Here is a 15,893-nt window from a genome sequence, read left to right on the forward strand (position 1 = left end):
GAAATCAAAGACCTCTTCTCTGAAAACTATGGCACTCTGAAAAGAGAGATTGAAGATGATATCAGAAAATGGACAGACATCCCCTGCTCCTGGGTAGGAAGGATTAATATAGTGAAAATGGCCATACTTCCAAAACTGCAATACAGATTTAATGCAATTCCAATTGAGATCCCAGCAGCATACTTCATAGACCTCGAGAAAACAATCCAAAAATTCATTTGGAGCAAGAAGAGACCCAGAATAGCAAAAGCAATTCTAGGTAACAGAGACATGGCAGGGGGTATCACAATCCCCAACCTGCAACTATACCACAAAGCTACTGTGATAAAAACAGCATGGTACTGGCAAAGAAACAGACTTGAGGACCAGTGGAACAGATTAGAAGATGCAGAAACAACACCAGACACACTCAGCCATCTCATCTTTAATAAAGGAGCCAAACACCCTCACTGGAGGAAAGATAGCCTCTTTAATAAATGGTGCTGGAAAAATTGGGTTTCAACTTGCCAAAGATTAAAACTAGACCTGTATCTCTCACCATGCACTAAACTAAAATCAAAATGGATTAAAGATCTAAATATTAAAATAGAAACTCTGAACCAGGTGGAACAGAGGTTAGGTAGAACCCTTGAAGACATCCATGTAGGAAAAGATTTTATGAACAAAACCTCAGTTGTCTGTGAACTGGCACAAACAATCAACAAATGGGATCTCTTCTTATTAAAAGGCTTCTGCACAGCAAGAGAAACCACCAGCAGTGTGAAGAGACAACCCACAATGTGGGAAAAGATCTTCACCTGCTCTTCCTCAGACAAAGGTCTACTATCTCGAATCTATAAAGAATTTTAAAAGATCAGACCTCCCAAATTTAAAAACCCAATCCAAAAATGGGCATCTGAAATGAACAGACATTTCTCAGACAAAGAAGTAGAAATAGCAAACAAATACATGAAAAAATGTTCAACATCACTGGTCATTCGAGAGATGCAAATGAAAACAATGCTGAGATTCCACTTCACTCCAGAAAGAATGGCTGCTATCATGAAATCAACCAATAACAAATGCTGGCGGGGCTGTGGGGAAAGAGGAACCCTGCTCCACTGCTGGTGGGAGTGTAGACTGGTGCAACCACTGTGGAAAGCAGTATGGAGATACCTCAAAGAACTAGGACTGGAAGTCCCATTTGACCCCACTATTCCACTGCTGGGGATCTCCCCCAAAGAATTAAAAGAATCATACCACAGTGATATATGTGCACCCATGTTCATAGCAGCACAGTTTGTAATAGCTAAAACCTGGAAACAGCCCAAATGCCCATCAACTGGAGACTGGATAAAGAAAATGTGGGGTTTTTTTTATAAAATGGAGTTCTACTCAGCCATAAAAAATGAAAAATTAGAGACATTTATAGCTAAGTGGATGCACATTGAGGCGATACTCTTAAGTGAAATAAATAGGACACACATGTGTAAATACCGAATAGTTTCTCTGGTGTGAGAAACTGAAAGTGTAAATAAGGATGAAATGTATAATAGGTAATGTGAAATAGGAAGAAAAGGGGCAAAGGGGAAGGAAGTGGGAGGGCTAGGGGAAAGGATAGAAGGGAATGGGATTAATATGAGAAAATGGAAAAATAGGAAGAAAATCTTTGTAAATAGGGAGGACTGGAGGGGTTTAAAGGGAGGGCTGGGCAAGGGTGAAAAATAAGAACCAAGAGAGACTATGTAAAGGTGCAAATTTCCAATGATGAATGTCATTATATTGTATACCTAAAATGTACCAATTATTAGAATGAATAATCGATAATGTAAAATAGGAAGAAAAGGTCCAAAAGGGTAGGGGTAGTGGGAGGGGCAGGAGAAAGGAAAGAAGGGAAAGGAAAAAATGATGAGAAATGGAAAAAATGGAAATAAAGTCTTTGTAAACAGGCAAGGGTGGAGGGTGTGAAGGGAGGGCTAGGAATGGGGAAAAAATAAGAACCAAGATGCATTATATAAAGGTACAATTCCCAATGAGAAATGTAATTGTGTTGTATACCTACAATGTACCAATAAAAGAATTTAATACAAAAAAAATAAAAAAAGATGTGGGTTTAATAAAATGGAGTACTACTCAGGCATAAAGGAGGAGAAACTAGAGACATCTACAGCTAAGTGGACACACATTGAGGCCATCCTCTTAAGTGAAATAAATAGGACACACACATGTAAATACCAAATAGTTTCTCTTGTGTGAGAAACTGAAAGTGTAAACAAGGATCAAAATGTATAATTGAAAATGTGAAATATGAATAAAAGGTCTAAAGGAGTAGGGGAAGTTCGAGGGGTAGGGGAAAGAAGGAAAAGGAAAAAATATGAGAAAAGGAAAAAATGGAAACAAAGTCTCTGTAAATATGATGAATGTAACTATTGTATACCTAAAACCTACCAATAAACTTAATGAGAAAAAACGCCCGGCCAAACAAGAATTCGAAGGAAGCTCTCATGTAGCTGCTGGTGGCCACTCTAACCATAAGCAGGTTTGGCGTAGCAACAGGTCCCCAGGCTGAGATGCAAATGGCATCAGGATTTCAGAATGGCAGTACCCCCCACCACACACACACACATACACACACACACGCACAGTGCTGTCTTTTCTGCTACTCTCACAATGACCAGCAGGCAATCCACCTAGAGCCAGATTCGGTCACCATTGCACATGCCTGCTCCATGGGTGCTCGAAAGGCCCTCCAACTGTGTCCCAGGCACTTAAAACTGAGATCATCTAAGCACCACAGCACATCTGCTATGCAGACCCCCAGACGACATGGGTGGGCTGCATCCTGGCTGAGCAGTCCCTTCAGGATCAAACTCCTCTCCACAGAGATGTCTGTGTCGCAGACAATACTTAGTCTCTCTAGAAATGGCTTCTCCTCTGGAACCCAGCCTCACATCACCAAGTCCCAAGGAAGAAAGTGAAAAGCTGAGAAGCCAGGGAAGACAGTACAGCAACTACCAGAGGCCTCAGTACAGATGAGAGGTTCTGCTGGCCCCCAGATAGCTCTAAGAGGCCATCCCAGAGGCCAAGGCCACGAGCACCTGCTTTCATCCTGAAAATGTTTATCCAACTCAGTTTCTATCTCCTAGAGTAAACAGTGTTAAAAAAAAATAAACTACATCCTCACACATACATACATCCCACCCCCCAATCTCTCTGTAGTACTGGAAGACATACTTGTGTGAGAGTTATGAAATGTGTAGCAATTTGTTTGCTGCTGTTAAGCACAGCCATTATTAAAAGTTAAAGTACATAAATTCACAATTAAATACACTCTATTAAAAACAAAAGTAATGTATACTTCATGCCTATAAGGATGACTATTGTTTTTAAAAAATGGAAAATAACACGCACTGGCAAGAATGCAGAGAGACCAGAACCCTGGCCAAGCCTGGTAGGAATGTGGAATGGTGTGGTCTCCATAGAATAGCCCAGTAGTTCTTCAAAAAGTTAAATGTACAAATGCCACATGATCCCACAATTCCACTCCAAGGTGTGTACCCTAAAACATGAAAGCAGGGCCTCAACTGACACTGAGGTATCCATGCTCGTGGCCACATTGCTCTCAAAAGGCCCAAAGTGGAAACAATCCAGATGTCCATGGATAGGTAAGTGGATAAATGAGAAGTGCTGTATCCATGCAATGGAATGTAATTCAGTCTTAAAAAGAAATGGCATTCTGATACATGCTACCATGTGGATAAATTAGGAAGACACTATCCTTTGTGAAATGAGCTAGCCACCAGGACACATACTGTACGATTCCACTGAGATGAAGCACCTAGGGAAGGAAAAATCATGGAGACAGGAAGCATAAGTTGCCAGGGTGGGGGGTAGGCTATTATTCTATCACATGTATAGAGTTTTACTGTTTAATGGATATACAGCTTCACTTTAAAATAATAAAAACATTCTGGAACAGATGGTGGTGATAGTTGCTTAACAATGTGAATACACTAAATGCCACTGTACATTTAAAAATGGTTCACATAGTAAATTTTATGTTTTATATATTTTATCACAATAGTCATGAAAAGACATAGATGGAGCTTAAATGCAAATTACTGAATGAAAGAATCCAGTCAGTCTGAAAAGGCTACAGACTGCCTGATTCCAGCTGTATGACATCTTGGAAAAGGCAAAATTATAGCAGCAGCAGAAAGACCAGTGGTTGCTGGGACTGAGAGAAAGGAGGGATAAAGGTGTAGTACAAGGACTCGAGTGAACCTATTCTATGTGAATATACCACGAATCGTCTCCTCATGATACTACAATGGTGGTACTGGACCAGGAGTGAATCTGACATCAACCAAGGCTGATAATGGTAGCATCAGCACAGGTTCACTTAAAAAAGTCACCACTGCGGTCTGGGATGCGGAGGATGGGGAAGGTGGTGCATACACACGGAGGCGTGTTTAGGGGAGACGTTTGTGGGAACTCTGTACTTTCTGTTCAGTTTTGCTGGGAAACTAAAACTGCTCTAAAAATATATTTTAAAGTGTGTTCCATCAACAAAAGGTTATCCTCAAACTCATCATTTCCTGTGTACTCTAGCACATCTCCCTACTGGCTGTGTTCCTGAGGTTACTGGCGTCTACTGCGCCAGCCAGGTCTGGGCAGCAGTAATGCTGTGCTGCTCACCACGCTGCCCACTGGCTCCATCCTGCCGTTGCAGGTGCCAGCAAGTCAAGTGCCAGAGACCAGGGTCAGCCACCACCATCCTGAACCAGCTGCAAAACATCTCCCAGCACATCACCAGCACTATCAGGCATAGTGACATCCATCACACACTGCAGCCAATGTGACTTCTTGCTATCAAAACCGAAAAGGATTTTGGTAACATAGCTTTTGAAAATATCCAGTCATAAACACTCACTGATCATTCATTGGTCATGATTTCTCTGTAAAAGTCATGACTGCTGCAAAATTATTCTAAAATGGAAAACTCTGGACTTCAAATGTGGTGAAAGTTTCTAAATATGAACATTTCTTGCACATGAGTTAATAAAAGATTAGTCATTTGGTCTTTGACAACTTTCTCTCCTACTTTAGGACTTGTGTACCACTGGGGCACTGCTGTGTGGACAGGGCAGCACTGTCTGAGGTGGAGGTCACTCAGTCCCCCACCAGCTGGGCCAAGAAAGGCATCCAGCTCTGGCAGGTAACCTCACATGGCCAGCAGACAGCCCCCTCTCCCCACAGGATCCATCCCTCACAGGGAAAGATGCCCAGGGCCTTAGGAGCCCGTGGGGCTGGGCTCACGCTGCAGCTGGTCCCAGACACCTGACTCAAGACTCAGGACCCAAGTTCTGACTTGCTACAACTCAGAACCACCTAGGGTGCTGTCTCCTAACTAGAATTTATGGGTCCAACCTGGCTTAAAAACAACACACAGGGCTGGGGGTGTGGCTCTCAGGCCTAGCATGTGCAAGGACCTGGTTCCATTTTCAGTATCACTTTCAAAACAAAAGCAAAATCTTCCCTGGGTAATTGATTCTGAAGCCACCGTCTTATGGGGGACCCCATCTAGCTCAACTGCTCCCAAACCATGGGACCCCAGTTGCCCTCTGGTGCCCAGAGGTCCCTATCTGTCTGACCAGCTCTGCACAGGCCACATCCTCAATAACTCCCATGAAAAGCCCCTGGTTCAGGTGACTCTCACGATGGCCCACAGTTCCCAGGCCAGGTCTTGCCATCCCCACACAGAGGCCAACAGAGTCATGGCTTTGTGTCACAACCACCACCTAGGTCAGATGAGCAGCCTGCATGCATGCTGTAAGGCGCTGGCATCACAGGAATCCCATTGAAAGGCTTCTTTGTTCTTCCTGTCACTGCAGCTAATAACAATGTTTCATACTACAGAAGCTACCTTGCTATCAACAGTAAACACTCTCATCAGGCAGAGGCAGAATAGGGTGTATACTACTTGGAGTGCCTTGTTTCTAAGTCAGAATGACAGCTATTAAAGTCTCCAGAAACAGATTCCGTTTTCTTGGGTACTTCAGAAGCAGCATCCGTAACCCTGCAGCTGCTCCCCAAAACCATGTGTGGTCACAGACATCTGGAGTCCAAAGGTCAGGGAAGTTGATAAACAGTGGCAGCTTGGCCTAAGCTGAGAAATGCTAGAAGCTAGAACAAGAAAGCTGGGAGAGCAGAGCCTGTGGAGAAGGGACAGAAAGCCTCCTATGCTGACAGCTGTGGTACACCCAGGTGAGGTAATTTTTGCTGGTTAGCTGTCTGTACCTCAAAGACTCAGAGGCTTCGGGCCACTTGAGTATAAAGCATCAGTACAGGGTGACACCAGAGTACAGCACCCTGGGTTTGTCAATCACCTGAGACCAGAGCACAGTCCACTGGCAAATTCTAGTCCTATTAAAGATGGGAGTGAGGCAACCACGTGTTTGAATTGAAAACCTCTGTTCACACAAAAACCTGCGCACAGATGCACACTTTATCTGCACTTGCCCAAACTTGGAAGCACCCACGTCATCCTTCAACAGGTGAATGGATAAACCAACGGTGCTACATTCAGACAGTAGGGTACTATTCAGGGCTAAAAAGCGAGGATCCATCAAGCCATGAAAAGACATGGAGGAACCTTAAATGCACATTACCATGTACAAGCAGTCTATCAGAAAAGGCTACATGCTGCATGGTTCCAACTGTATGACATTCTTGGAAAGGGCAAAACTGTGGAGACAGAGATCAGTGGGCAGCAGGGGTGAACAGAAGCTTAGAGGGTCCCCAGGGCACTAAAACCACTCTGCAAGATGCAGCTAGGGGGACTTTGTCGCTCATCAAGGCCTACGATGTGGTGGCAATTGCAAACCCAAATGTGAATTCCAGACTTTGGGTGATAATGCGGTGTCCACATAGGCTCATGGGTGCACCCCTGAAGGGGTACTGACAGGGTCAAGACCATCTGTGTGGGCTGGGGGGGTACATGGAAACTCTAATTCCCATTCAATTTTGTTATGAACCTAAAACTGCTCTAAGGAAATAAAATCTGTTTAAAAAAGAATGGTTAAAATGTGCTCTTTTGTTTTTTTTTTTTTTACCAACTGCCTATTCCTAGCAACTATTTACATACTTATGGAATTGGTGCCTTTCCTTTTGGCTTGGGATATATTTAACTCTGCTGAGATGGGGGGGTTTCCATAACCGGAAGTACAAATCTGCAGCTCCCAAGACAGAAAGCAGTTATGACTTAACTGCCAGTACATTCCACTGTGGATCAAACTCAGAAACTTAGCCCTCCACAGATCACAGCAGAAGTAGAACCAGTGCCACTCACTGTGGTAATGGGACTAGGGAACACAGTGGGTGGAGGAAACTGGAAGGGAAGGAACAGAAAATACGCAGAAAGTCTAAGGAGACAGGTCTAGTGGGCAGTCATTCATTTATTTATCTTGAAGAAATGGCTATTTTTCCCAGTACTGTGGAAATCTCTTGCTTAGGGTGTGAAAGTGATTCCTTGTCCATTAAAAGATGACTTCAAACCTGCCCACAAGCTTCCTGCCCTTCCACCCTGCATGACTGTGAACAGTCGTTTCACTTCGTTGTAAATCTTGTTCCCCAGCTGCTACTGGGCCACACTCCCACAGGAACTAGAGGGCAGAGCCACCTGGGTAGGGGAGGCCAAGTGGTCATCCTGCCACAGGTCCCAGCTCCAGGGAGGTGCTAACTAGAGTGAAGAACCCGCAGTCTCCAAGGGAACGCTTGTGGGACCAGCTCCTGGCTGCCCCTGGCTGCCCGTGTAATGGATTAAGCCACGTCTCAGTGCCTGCCCAGCAGCTGAGCACTGAGCCCCACGCAGAGGAACACAAAAAGCCACACTCACCCTGTCATCTATTCTAAAACATACACAGATATGCCAGACAGGCGGAGAGAATCATAATTCATACATTCCACCTTCCTTAAAAATAAGTCCAAATTAGTGAGAAAAACAACTTTCAAATTAGTACTTTTGTTTTTTCCAAAAAAGGAAAAAAAAAAAAAAAGAAAAAGCTGAGCTGTTACAGTGGGAAGGGAAGGGGAGGCCTCACCTGTTCCAGGGGCCATGCAACAATCTCAAACCTAACACAGACTTAAAGCCTGAGAAAAGTTCTGGAAGGATCCTATCAACTGTTCTCTAACGCTGCTTCAGCATGGTTTGAAACAGTTAACAACCTTGTACAGGTGTAACTTTTTAAATAAATCAGTTTATTTTAAAAACCCAGACAAAGGCTGGCCAGCACTCAGGCCCTCGGGAGTCTGGACTCAGGTGGGGTGGGGTCCTTTGAAGGCAGCCAAGGAGCCAGTGGATACAGCAGCTCAGCAAGGCTTGCTGACCACAGGGACTCCACAACTGTGGAAGCTGCAGGGTAGGAAAGCCACCAGGCCTTTAAAAACCCCTATGGCAGCACAGCAGGTGTCTGGAAACCCAAGAGGCCAAAGCTCAGAGGAGTAAGAGAGCAGCTAACAGGGCTCCAAGATTCTGCAGGAGGAGGATGTGGGCTCTAGGGCAGCAGCTGGTCATGCAAAGCTGCTGATGGGTGGATGGATCTGCCTGGCTCCTGGGTCTCACAACTCCATGTTCTACAGTACGCAAAATTCAGATCAGGTCCTGGCATATGGAAATACCACTCCTGCCAGCTCCACCCACTCCCTAGATCAGTGAGGCAGGCAAGCAGAGCCATATGAACAGGATGCACTGGCTGCTCAAGTGAAGTGTCCCAGTCAGCTGCTCAGGGCTTGTTTGCAGCCAAGAATGCAGCAGAGAGTATGGAATCCTGTTACTCTCATGAGGGGACTCAGAGCTTCTAGATGGGTGGCAAGGGTTTGGCGGGGGGGGGGGGGGGTAGGTAACACATTCCTAAATCAAGGATTTAAGATTTTAGGATTTTTTTCCTATTTGATAACAGGAAGCAGCAGTAGAAGCATATGGGGACATTCCTAAACCCTTGTAAAATAAAAACCTTCCCCCTTGAAAACCTCACTTCAGAGGAAGAACATAACCATTAAAAAGTAGAGGACTGGGCCGGGGATTTAGCTCAGTGGTTCTGGCGCCTGCCTCGAAAGCATAAGGTCCCAAGTTCGATTCCCGGTACCAAAGAAAAAGGACTCTAAAAAGCAGGGAACATGTTAAGACTGTTAGGCGCAAACATGGCTTCATGGCTTACAAAATCCAAACCAAAGGGATGTCCCCAGCATCTGTGCCTGCTCCAAGTCAGGCCCTGTGAGCCATGAGTTCCACCCCAGCCCCACAAAGGGAAAAGTGCCCCACAGGAGACAGAACACTGATGTGGGTACCGCCAGAACCAGAACCAGGTGCTGGGCTCCAAGGACTCTGTTTTGCTGCTGCAAGTATCCTTAGCAGTTAAGCCTTGGGGTGACAATGGGTGGGGGGAAGGCAAGTATCTGCACTTCTATGCATTTATACTGAGATCAGATGTCCATGTGGTGGGATGGTTACAGGAGCTGGTGAAGGCGTTGGCAGCTCAAGCATCGTAAACTGGATCCTTCTAAATAGACCATCAGAAACACTTGCTTGATCACTTCCCAAGGAAGAACCAAAATACCCATAGGCCCCTTTATGGCTTCAATACTAAAGCCAGCTACCTCCTTCTCTGCAGAGGTCCAAGTTACGTTATCAAAGTAAGGGGGACCTGAACCCAGCCAGGTCTTCCTACACCACAGAGAGCAAGAGTGAAAATACACACACACACACACACACACACGCACGCACGCACGCACGCACGCACGCACAGTGCTGCACCTGTCCTACGCCAGCCAAGCTTGGCGCCCGAACTGAGACCCAGAGCTACACACTGGGTTCGTTTGCTCCTGTAACACCTACGAATGGGTAGAATTGGGCCTGTCCAACTTGTGACCTATGGCCTGCTTATCTCCTTTTTTTAAGTGTTACAATAACAAGTATTAAAAAATAAAGCAAGTTCCGTTACTTATTCACATTACATATTTTATGTGTGGCCCAAGACAATTTCTCTTCACTCAGTGTGGCCCAGGCAAGGCAAAAGGTTGAACTCTCATGGACTAGTTGATGTTTACTACATCATCTGAATGGTCTGACTTCAAATACTGCTATGTGTGACACAAAAATGTTACTGGCAATGGAGGAGGGTATTTAAACAAACAGGCAGCGCCCTCCAGAGTAGCTGAAAAGCCTATGGAAGCCCTGAGACCATGTTAGAAGATAGATCAAGTAGATGGAGCACCTAGTTTAGGGTCCTCTCCCTCAATCCTGGGGCCATCTATTTGAGCCAGCCTATGTAGCATCCTAACTGGGGGTCATCCCCTATCCTGCCCTTACCTATTATCCCTTGTGCCTGGGAGCTGGCCTTCCTCTAAGGTTTCCTGAGGGCAACAATGAGACCACAGACTTCACTTAGGTGCCAACCGCTCCGCTTGTCTGAAAAATTAAAACTCCCCAGTGTCATTACACCACACAGTCACCACAGGCAAAAATGTCCCCTGGGCAACACCACTAAAATCTAGGTGCTGTGTGCCCCTCTGCCATCAGTGCCAAAGATGGCCAGGGGCATTCCAGGGCATGCTTTCGGGTCGTTTTTGCAAAGGTGAGATTCCACTCTCAAAAACAGGGCTGGCTGGAAAGGAACATGGTCACCACCACACATGTTTTCCTTGTTTTTATTACACTGGGTCTACAAATTTTGAATCAGCCTGGGCTGGCACCAGATTAGGAATTACAGTAAATACTTGGCCACATCTTCCCTTCTTGGTAACCATAGCCTCCAATGTGACCTAGCTTTTTAATGATATGCAGACATACTCTCAGCTGGATACCCAGCGAGAGCCAATGACAGTCACTCTCCAACATGTACAAGTGCCTACAGGTTCACCTCTTGTAGGATATATTAAAAGTCATGATTCTTCCGTGAGGAGCTGGCTGCTCTAAAAACACCACACACATGTCCTCACAGATATGCTTATTTCACACTGAACATGTTCGAGCTCTAGGAATACCATTTAAAACCTACATTTTCATCTCCGTAGTGTACCACACCCTTGTTTTTCCTGGCAAAGCCCCTGGAGTTTAAAGTCCAGAGGAGAATTTTCTTTTGATTCCACCAGAATAAGGCAATGTTGGCAGCACAGTTCCATTCTTCCACACTTCTATGACATTAAAGTGGGCTTATGACCACAAACATTTTGTATTAGTATATGTCTCCATATATGTTGCCTGAAAATCTGACAAACCTCATTCTTAACTTGAATTCCTTTCACATACACAACTTCCTCGGAAAACTCCTGGGCTCCTCCTCCCGCAGCCTCAGCAGGGGCCTGGACTGGGAGTGGATCTCTCACTTCCACACTTCAGCCACAGTGCATATTCCAAGGGCCCCAAACCAGTTCCAGGAGCCTTTGTGACTGAGTCGCTTACCGCAGTTTCTCGTTCCCCCTCCACAGCTAGGGTCCCTCTACCAGTCTATGCCCTCCCTAGGAGCAAAGGCTCTCTGGAGCACTTAAAACTTCTCCCTCTCTGGTTTTTTAGTACAAAAACTGGGTCGCCACGCGAATCCCCAAAACATTTGCTGCACACCGAGATTACAGGGGATGGGTCCCAAGGCAGTGGGAGTCGCCCCCTCACCTTGGAAGGCACCCCCTTCTCCTCAGGGTCCTTGCCTGGACCTTCACTTTCCCCGACCTCAGCAAGAACACTGACACAACAGGCGCTGAGTGCCTCGCGGCAGGCAGGGGTGGTACCATTCGTTTTCACAGGGCGGAAACTGAGGCTCATCCATGGGTATACAGAAGTCAAGGGGCAGAGCTGGACCAGAACCCAGGTCGGACGCTCCAGAATTCCGTCCAGTCGGTACGGCCCGGCGCCCTCGCCGCGCCCTCCCCTCACGGACCCACCTAGTCCCCCGCGCCCACCTCGTCGCCGAAGCGCACCAGCTTCTGGCCCGTGGGCCCGGGCAGGCCGGGGAAGCGCGCGGGGTCCCCCGGTTCTCCCGAGTCCGTGGGTCCTGGGGCGTGCGGGCCCACCAGGCAGCGGTCGATGATCTCGTCCTGCTGCGCGGGCGGCAGCCGCGCCCACTCGGGCCCGTACTTCTCACGGATCTTCTCCTTGTCCTGCATGATCTTCCTGGCCATGGGGCTCAGAGATGAGAAGTAGGTGAAGCGCTTCCGCTCCCTCTCGTCCAGTGGCCGGTTCACGCTCATGACCGCGGAGCGCGAGGCCGCGATCGCCGCCGCCATGGACGCCATGCCCGGCCCGCCAGAGGACCGCCCCTGCCCGTGCCGGGCTTACCAGTCCCCATCTGTCCCCGCCCCCGCCCCACCCCTGCCTCGTGCCTGGAGTCCCGCCCCATCCCTCCACCAATCAACTTGCTCTCCGCTCCCAGAGCCCCGCCCACACCCTGAGTCAGGCCCTCTGCTCCGCCCCTAACGCACCTCCCTCCCGAGCACCACCCGCCCGAGCCAGGCCCTCCTCTTTAAGCAAGGCCTCGAACCCCGCCCCCTTCGCCTCAGGGCCCCGCCCCTCCCACCGCCTGCCCCGCCTCTCTTTCTCAAGGCCCCGCCTCTCTCTCCTCCCTCCCTTGAGGCCCGTTCCGGTCGGGGGCGGGGGGGCCACACTGCAATCTCCAGGAGGCCTGAGCGTCCCTAAATCCCCGCTCAGCTGTCGGGCAGGGCTACTTTGGTGACTGCGGCCGCCGACCGCCATGACGCCACGTGGTCATGCTGACAAAGGAAACTTCTCTGCCCGCTTGCCTGGCAAGGCCGGCGCCCCGCAGCCCCGCCCCTCCCCGCTGCCCGCCAGGTGTTCTCCGAGGGGTCCGCGACGCTGGCCCGGTCCACCCCCGCGCTGACCCGCTCGGGCGGACATTGGGGCACCGGGGAGTCAGAACTCGCCCCTAAGGACAGTGAGTCGCCCCTCAAAGCCTGAAGGAGGCTGGGACGCCTAGGCGCTTCCTTTCACGCACGGCCCTGTGCTCCCCAAAGCTTGCCTTTGAAAGCAAGCTCCAGATGTTCCCTGGACCTCAGGAGTATATCTTTACCCGTCCCGTTATTAAACAGGGATTAGAGGAGAGAAGACGGATTCGGGTCAGTGTGCTGAACCTAACATAGAGCATCAGCTTAAATGGAGAATAACAATACCAAAAAATAAAACTTCCAAAAATGGCAAGGCTGATTCTGGAATCTTAGAAATCACAAGAACTCTGAGCAGCTCTCTTTTTGCAAACTGGACAGGCGGAAAGTTTTCACAGGCAGAGAAGCAACAGCCAGACGGGGCCAGGCTTGTGAAATGTCTTTGTTACAGGCCACAAGATTAAAATTATACCAGAGGCTGTCACAAGGCTGTGACATATCTGAGGTGAGAATTAAATATCCAGTCAAAAACTGTCAACTGTTGCTTGGGATCTTTGCCTCTGAAATAACACTTGTAGAATTTTAAACACAAACAAATAACTTGCAAAACCATTTTCTAAACATGAGAGGCTTTACTGTCTTCCCCCCCAGAATCCCAAGAATGTTTTTGGAATGTCAGCACTGTGGCAGGTTCTACAATAAAAGATACTACTCTCAAGGACATTATCAGCATGATCTATTGAAGCAATAGGAAGTAGCAGCTGTTATCCATCTAACAGCCTGAGCTGGATTTATTTATGAAGCCAAAAGCTTGGGAAGTTGAGTTTTGGGTATTATTCTTCCCTATTTAAGTTGATGGTAGGTAGGCTCAGTACACTTACCCGAACGTGCCTGCCCCAATCCCTTTTTAATAACATGGGTGGTGCATAAAGATGTATTCCTGAGATTTGACAGACACTTAGGAGCTTGCTCTGAAATTCACATAGGAAGGATTCTTTGGCATTAAAAGGTTGATCTCGAAAAAAAAAAAAAGTTGATCTCATGCTGTTCTCAAAGCAGTTGCAAAAATAAATGTTGCTTTCCAAAAGAGCACAGACCTGTTAAGTGTTTTGGATAAAATATAATTTATTGCCAAAGAAGTTTTCAAAATAATATAAAAAGTTTTCAAAATAATAGAAGACATTGGACAAAGTATGAAGTCATGGGCCAGATGATAAGGTGTAACTGAAAGGAACATTGTTCCATATTATAAGAAGAAACTCAGGGCTGTGACAGATGCCTTGGCTGAAATTAGAAGCATTATATATATGACTGCCTGTATCTGCATACAGTGCCGTGGGGAGGGAGGGCTAGATGTAGCCAAACTCTTAAATATGTAATAAGAGGCAGTGGTCTGAATATTTGTGCTCCCCTCAACCCAAACTCATATGTTAACTCCTAACCCTCAAGGTCATGATATTAGGAGGGGGAGTCTTTGGGATGTTGATCAGGCATGAGGGTAGAGCCTTAATGAATGGTTAGTACCCTTATAAAAGAGACCCAGGGAGCTCTGTTGTCTCTTCTTCCCCATGTGACGACACAGTGAGATGGCACTACCTACGAACAAGGAGACAGCCCTCACTAGACACCAGATCTGTTGGTGCCTTGACCTGGGACTTCCAGCCTCCAGAGCTGTAAGGACCAAATCTTTGTCATTTCTAAGCATCCATTTTATGTGCTATTTTATTTCTATGCACCACAGTGCAAACAGATTTAAACATAAGGTAAAATACTGGGGCAGCTCCCTGCTGAGCACCTGTCTGATCCGCTCCACCTGCTACAACACAGCACCAGAGTGGGGACTCACAGAACAGGCAGGTGTCTGCGGAGGTCCTGGAGTCTGCAGATCCGAGATCAGGTGCCAGCATGGTCAGATTCTGCTGAGGGAACTCTCTTGGGTTGCACATTGCTGACTTCTCGTATCCACAAGTGGCAGAAAGAAAAGGAAGGAGCAAGCCCTCTCGTGACTCATAAGGGCACTAATCCTGCTTGTGAGAGTGCCAAACTTCGACCTCATCTAATTCTAATCTCATCCCTAAGGCCTCACCTTCTAATACTGCCACATTGGGGTGTATGGCTTTAACATCTTGACTTTGGGGGACACAGACATCCCCTATATAACAGCATCTTCTTAAGTCTCATTGCTGAGACAAAATACGCGACAACCACAAGTTCAAGGAGGAAAAGTTTATTTCAACTCACAGTTTGTGAAGGTTCAGCTCATAGTCAGCTGGTTCCAAGGCATGGCAGCATGGCAGAGGGGCATCACACAGGGGAAACAGTTCATGGTGTGGCAGGCAGAAGGCAGCGGTGAACCAAGCCTCCCTTTTCCTTTTATCCTACCCAGGCTACAAGCTTTTTGTGCGGTGCTGTCCACACCCAGGGTGGGCCTTCCCATTATCTACATCCAGAACTATGCTAATTCCAATCAGTGGACTAATTTAGTACCATGCACCCTTAATTGCAGTATCACATGCCCTAGATCCAGCCAGCTCTGAAAAGCCCCACCTATGAGTGCAGAGGCTTTGGGGGGACATCTAGATACAAGCCATGACAGCCAGAATTTGGATGGAGGAACCCACTTTGCACTTTTCTTGAAGAAAAAAGAAAGGGGGCCACAAACTCGGTTCACAGAATGGGAAGAAAGGCAAGTCATCCTTGGCTCCTTAAAATGCCTTCACACCAGTGGTTTATAGAGGTGTTTGCTTCTTTATGTGAAGTGCTGTGGTGATAGAGGAAAAGGGCATGAGAACGGGCTCAATGCAGTGGATGTACTGGTGATGACAGTTGGTATTTACGTAGGATCAGTTCTCGCACACTCTTCCTCGATGTTAGGGAGACGTGACAGGAATGCTTTACCTAGGGATTGAACACCTCTGGAGCTCTTCCTTTGCAAATGACATTTCGGTTGTTGCTCTTGGGTGTTCTGGAGTCCCCACCAGGATGAAGCCTGCACTACAGAAGAACTTTATCTGTCTTGTTTC

General features: G+C 47.1%; 1 protein-coding gene across 1 annotated transcript in view; it reads right to left on the reverse strand.

Moving 5' to 3' along the window:
• CUNH1orf198 (chromosome unknown C1orf198 homolog) overlaps positions 1–12,316 on the reverse strand; it is a 30,617-nt gene extending 18,301 nt beyond the window's left edge. Inside the window, exon 1 of the mRNA XM_004854673.4 lies at positions 11,935–12,316. Within this exon, the coding sequence (XP_004854730.2) occupies positions 11,935–12,267 (333 nt within the window). The 5' untranslated portion in view covers positions 12,268–12,316. The remainder of the gene's footprint in view (positions 1–11,934) is intronic.
• Positions 12,317–15,893: the final 3,577 nt, after the last annotated feature.

This window comes from Heterocephalus glaber, unplaced genomic scaffold (assembly GCF_053883595.1).
Source record: "Heterocephalus glaber isolate CG9 unplaced genomic scaffold, H.glaber_assembly_v1.0 deba00001472, whole genome shotgun sequence".
Lineage (NCBI taxonomy): Eukaryota > Metazoa > Chordata > Mammalia > Rodentia > Bathyergidae > Heterocephalus > Heterocephalus glaber.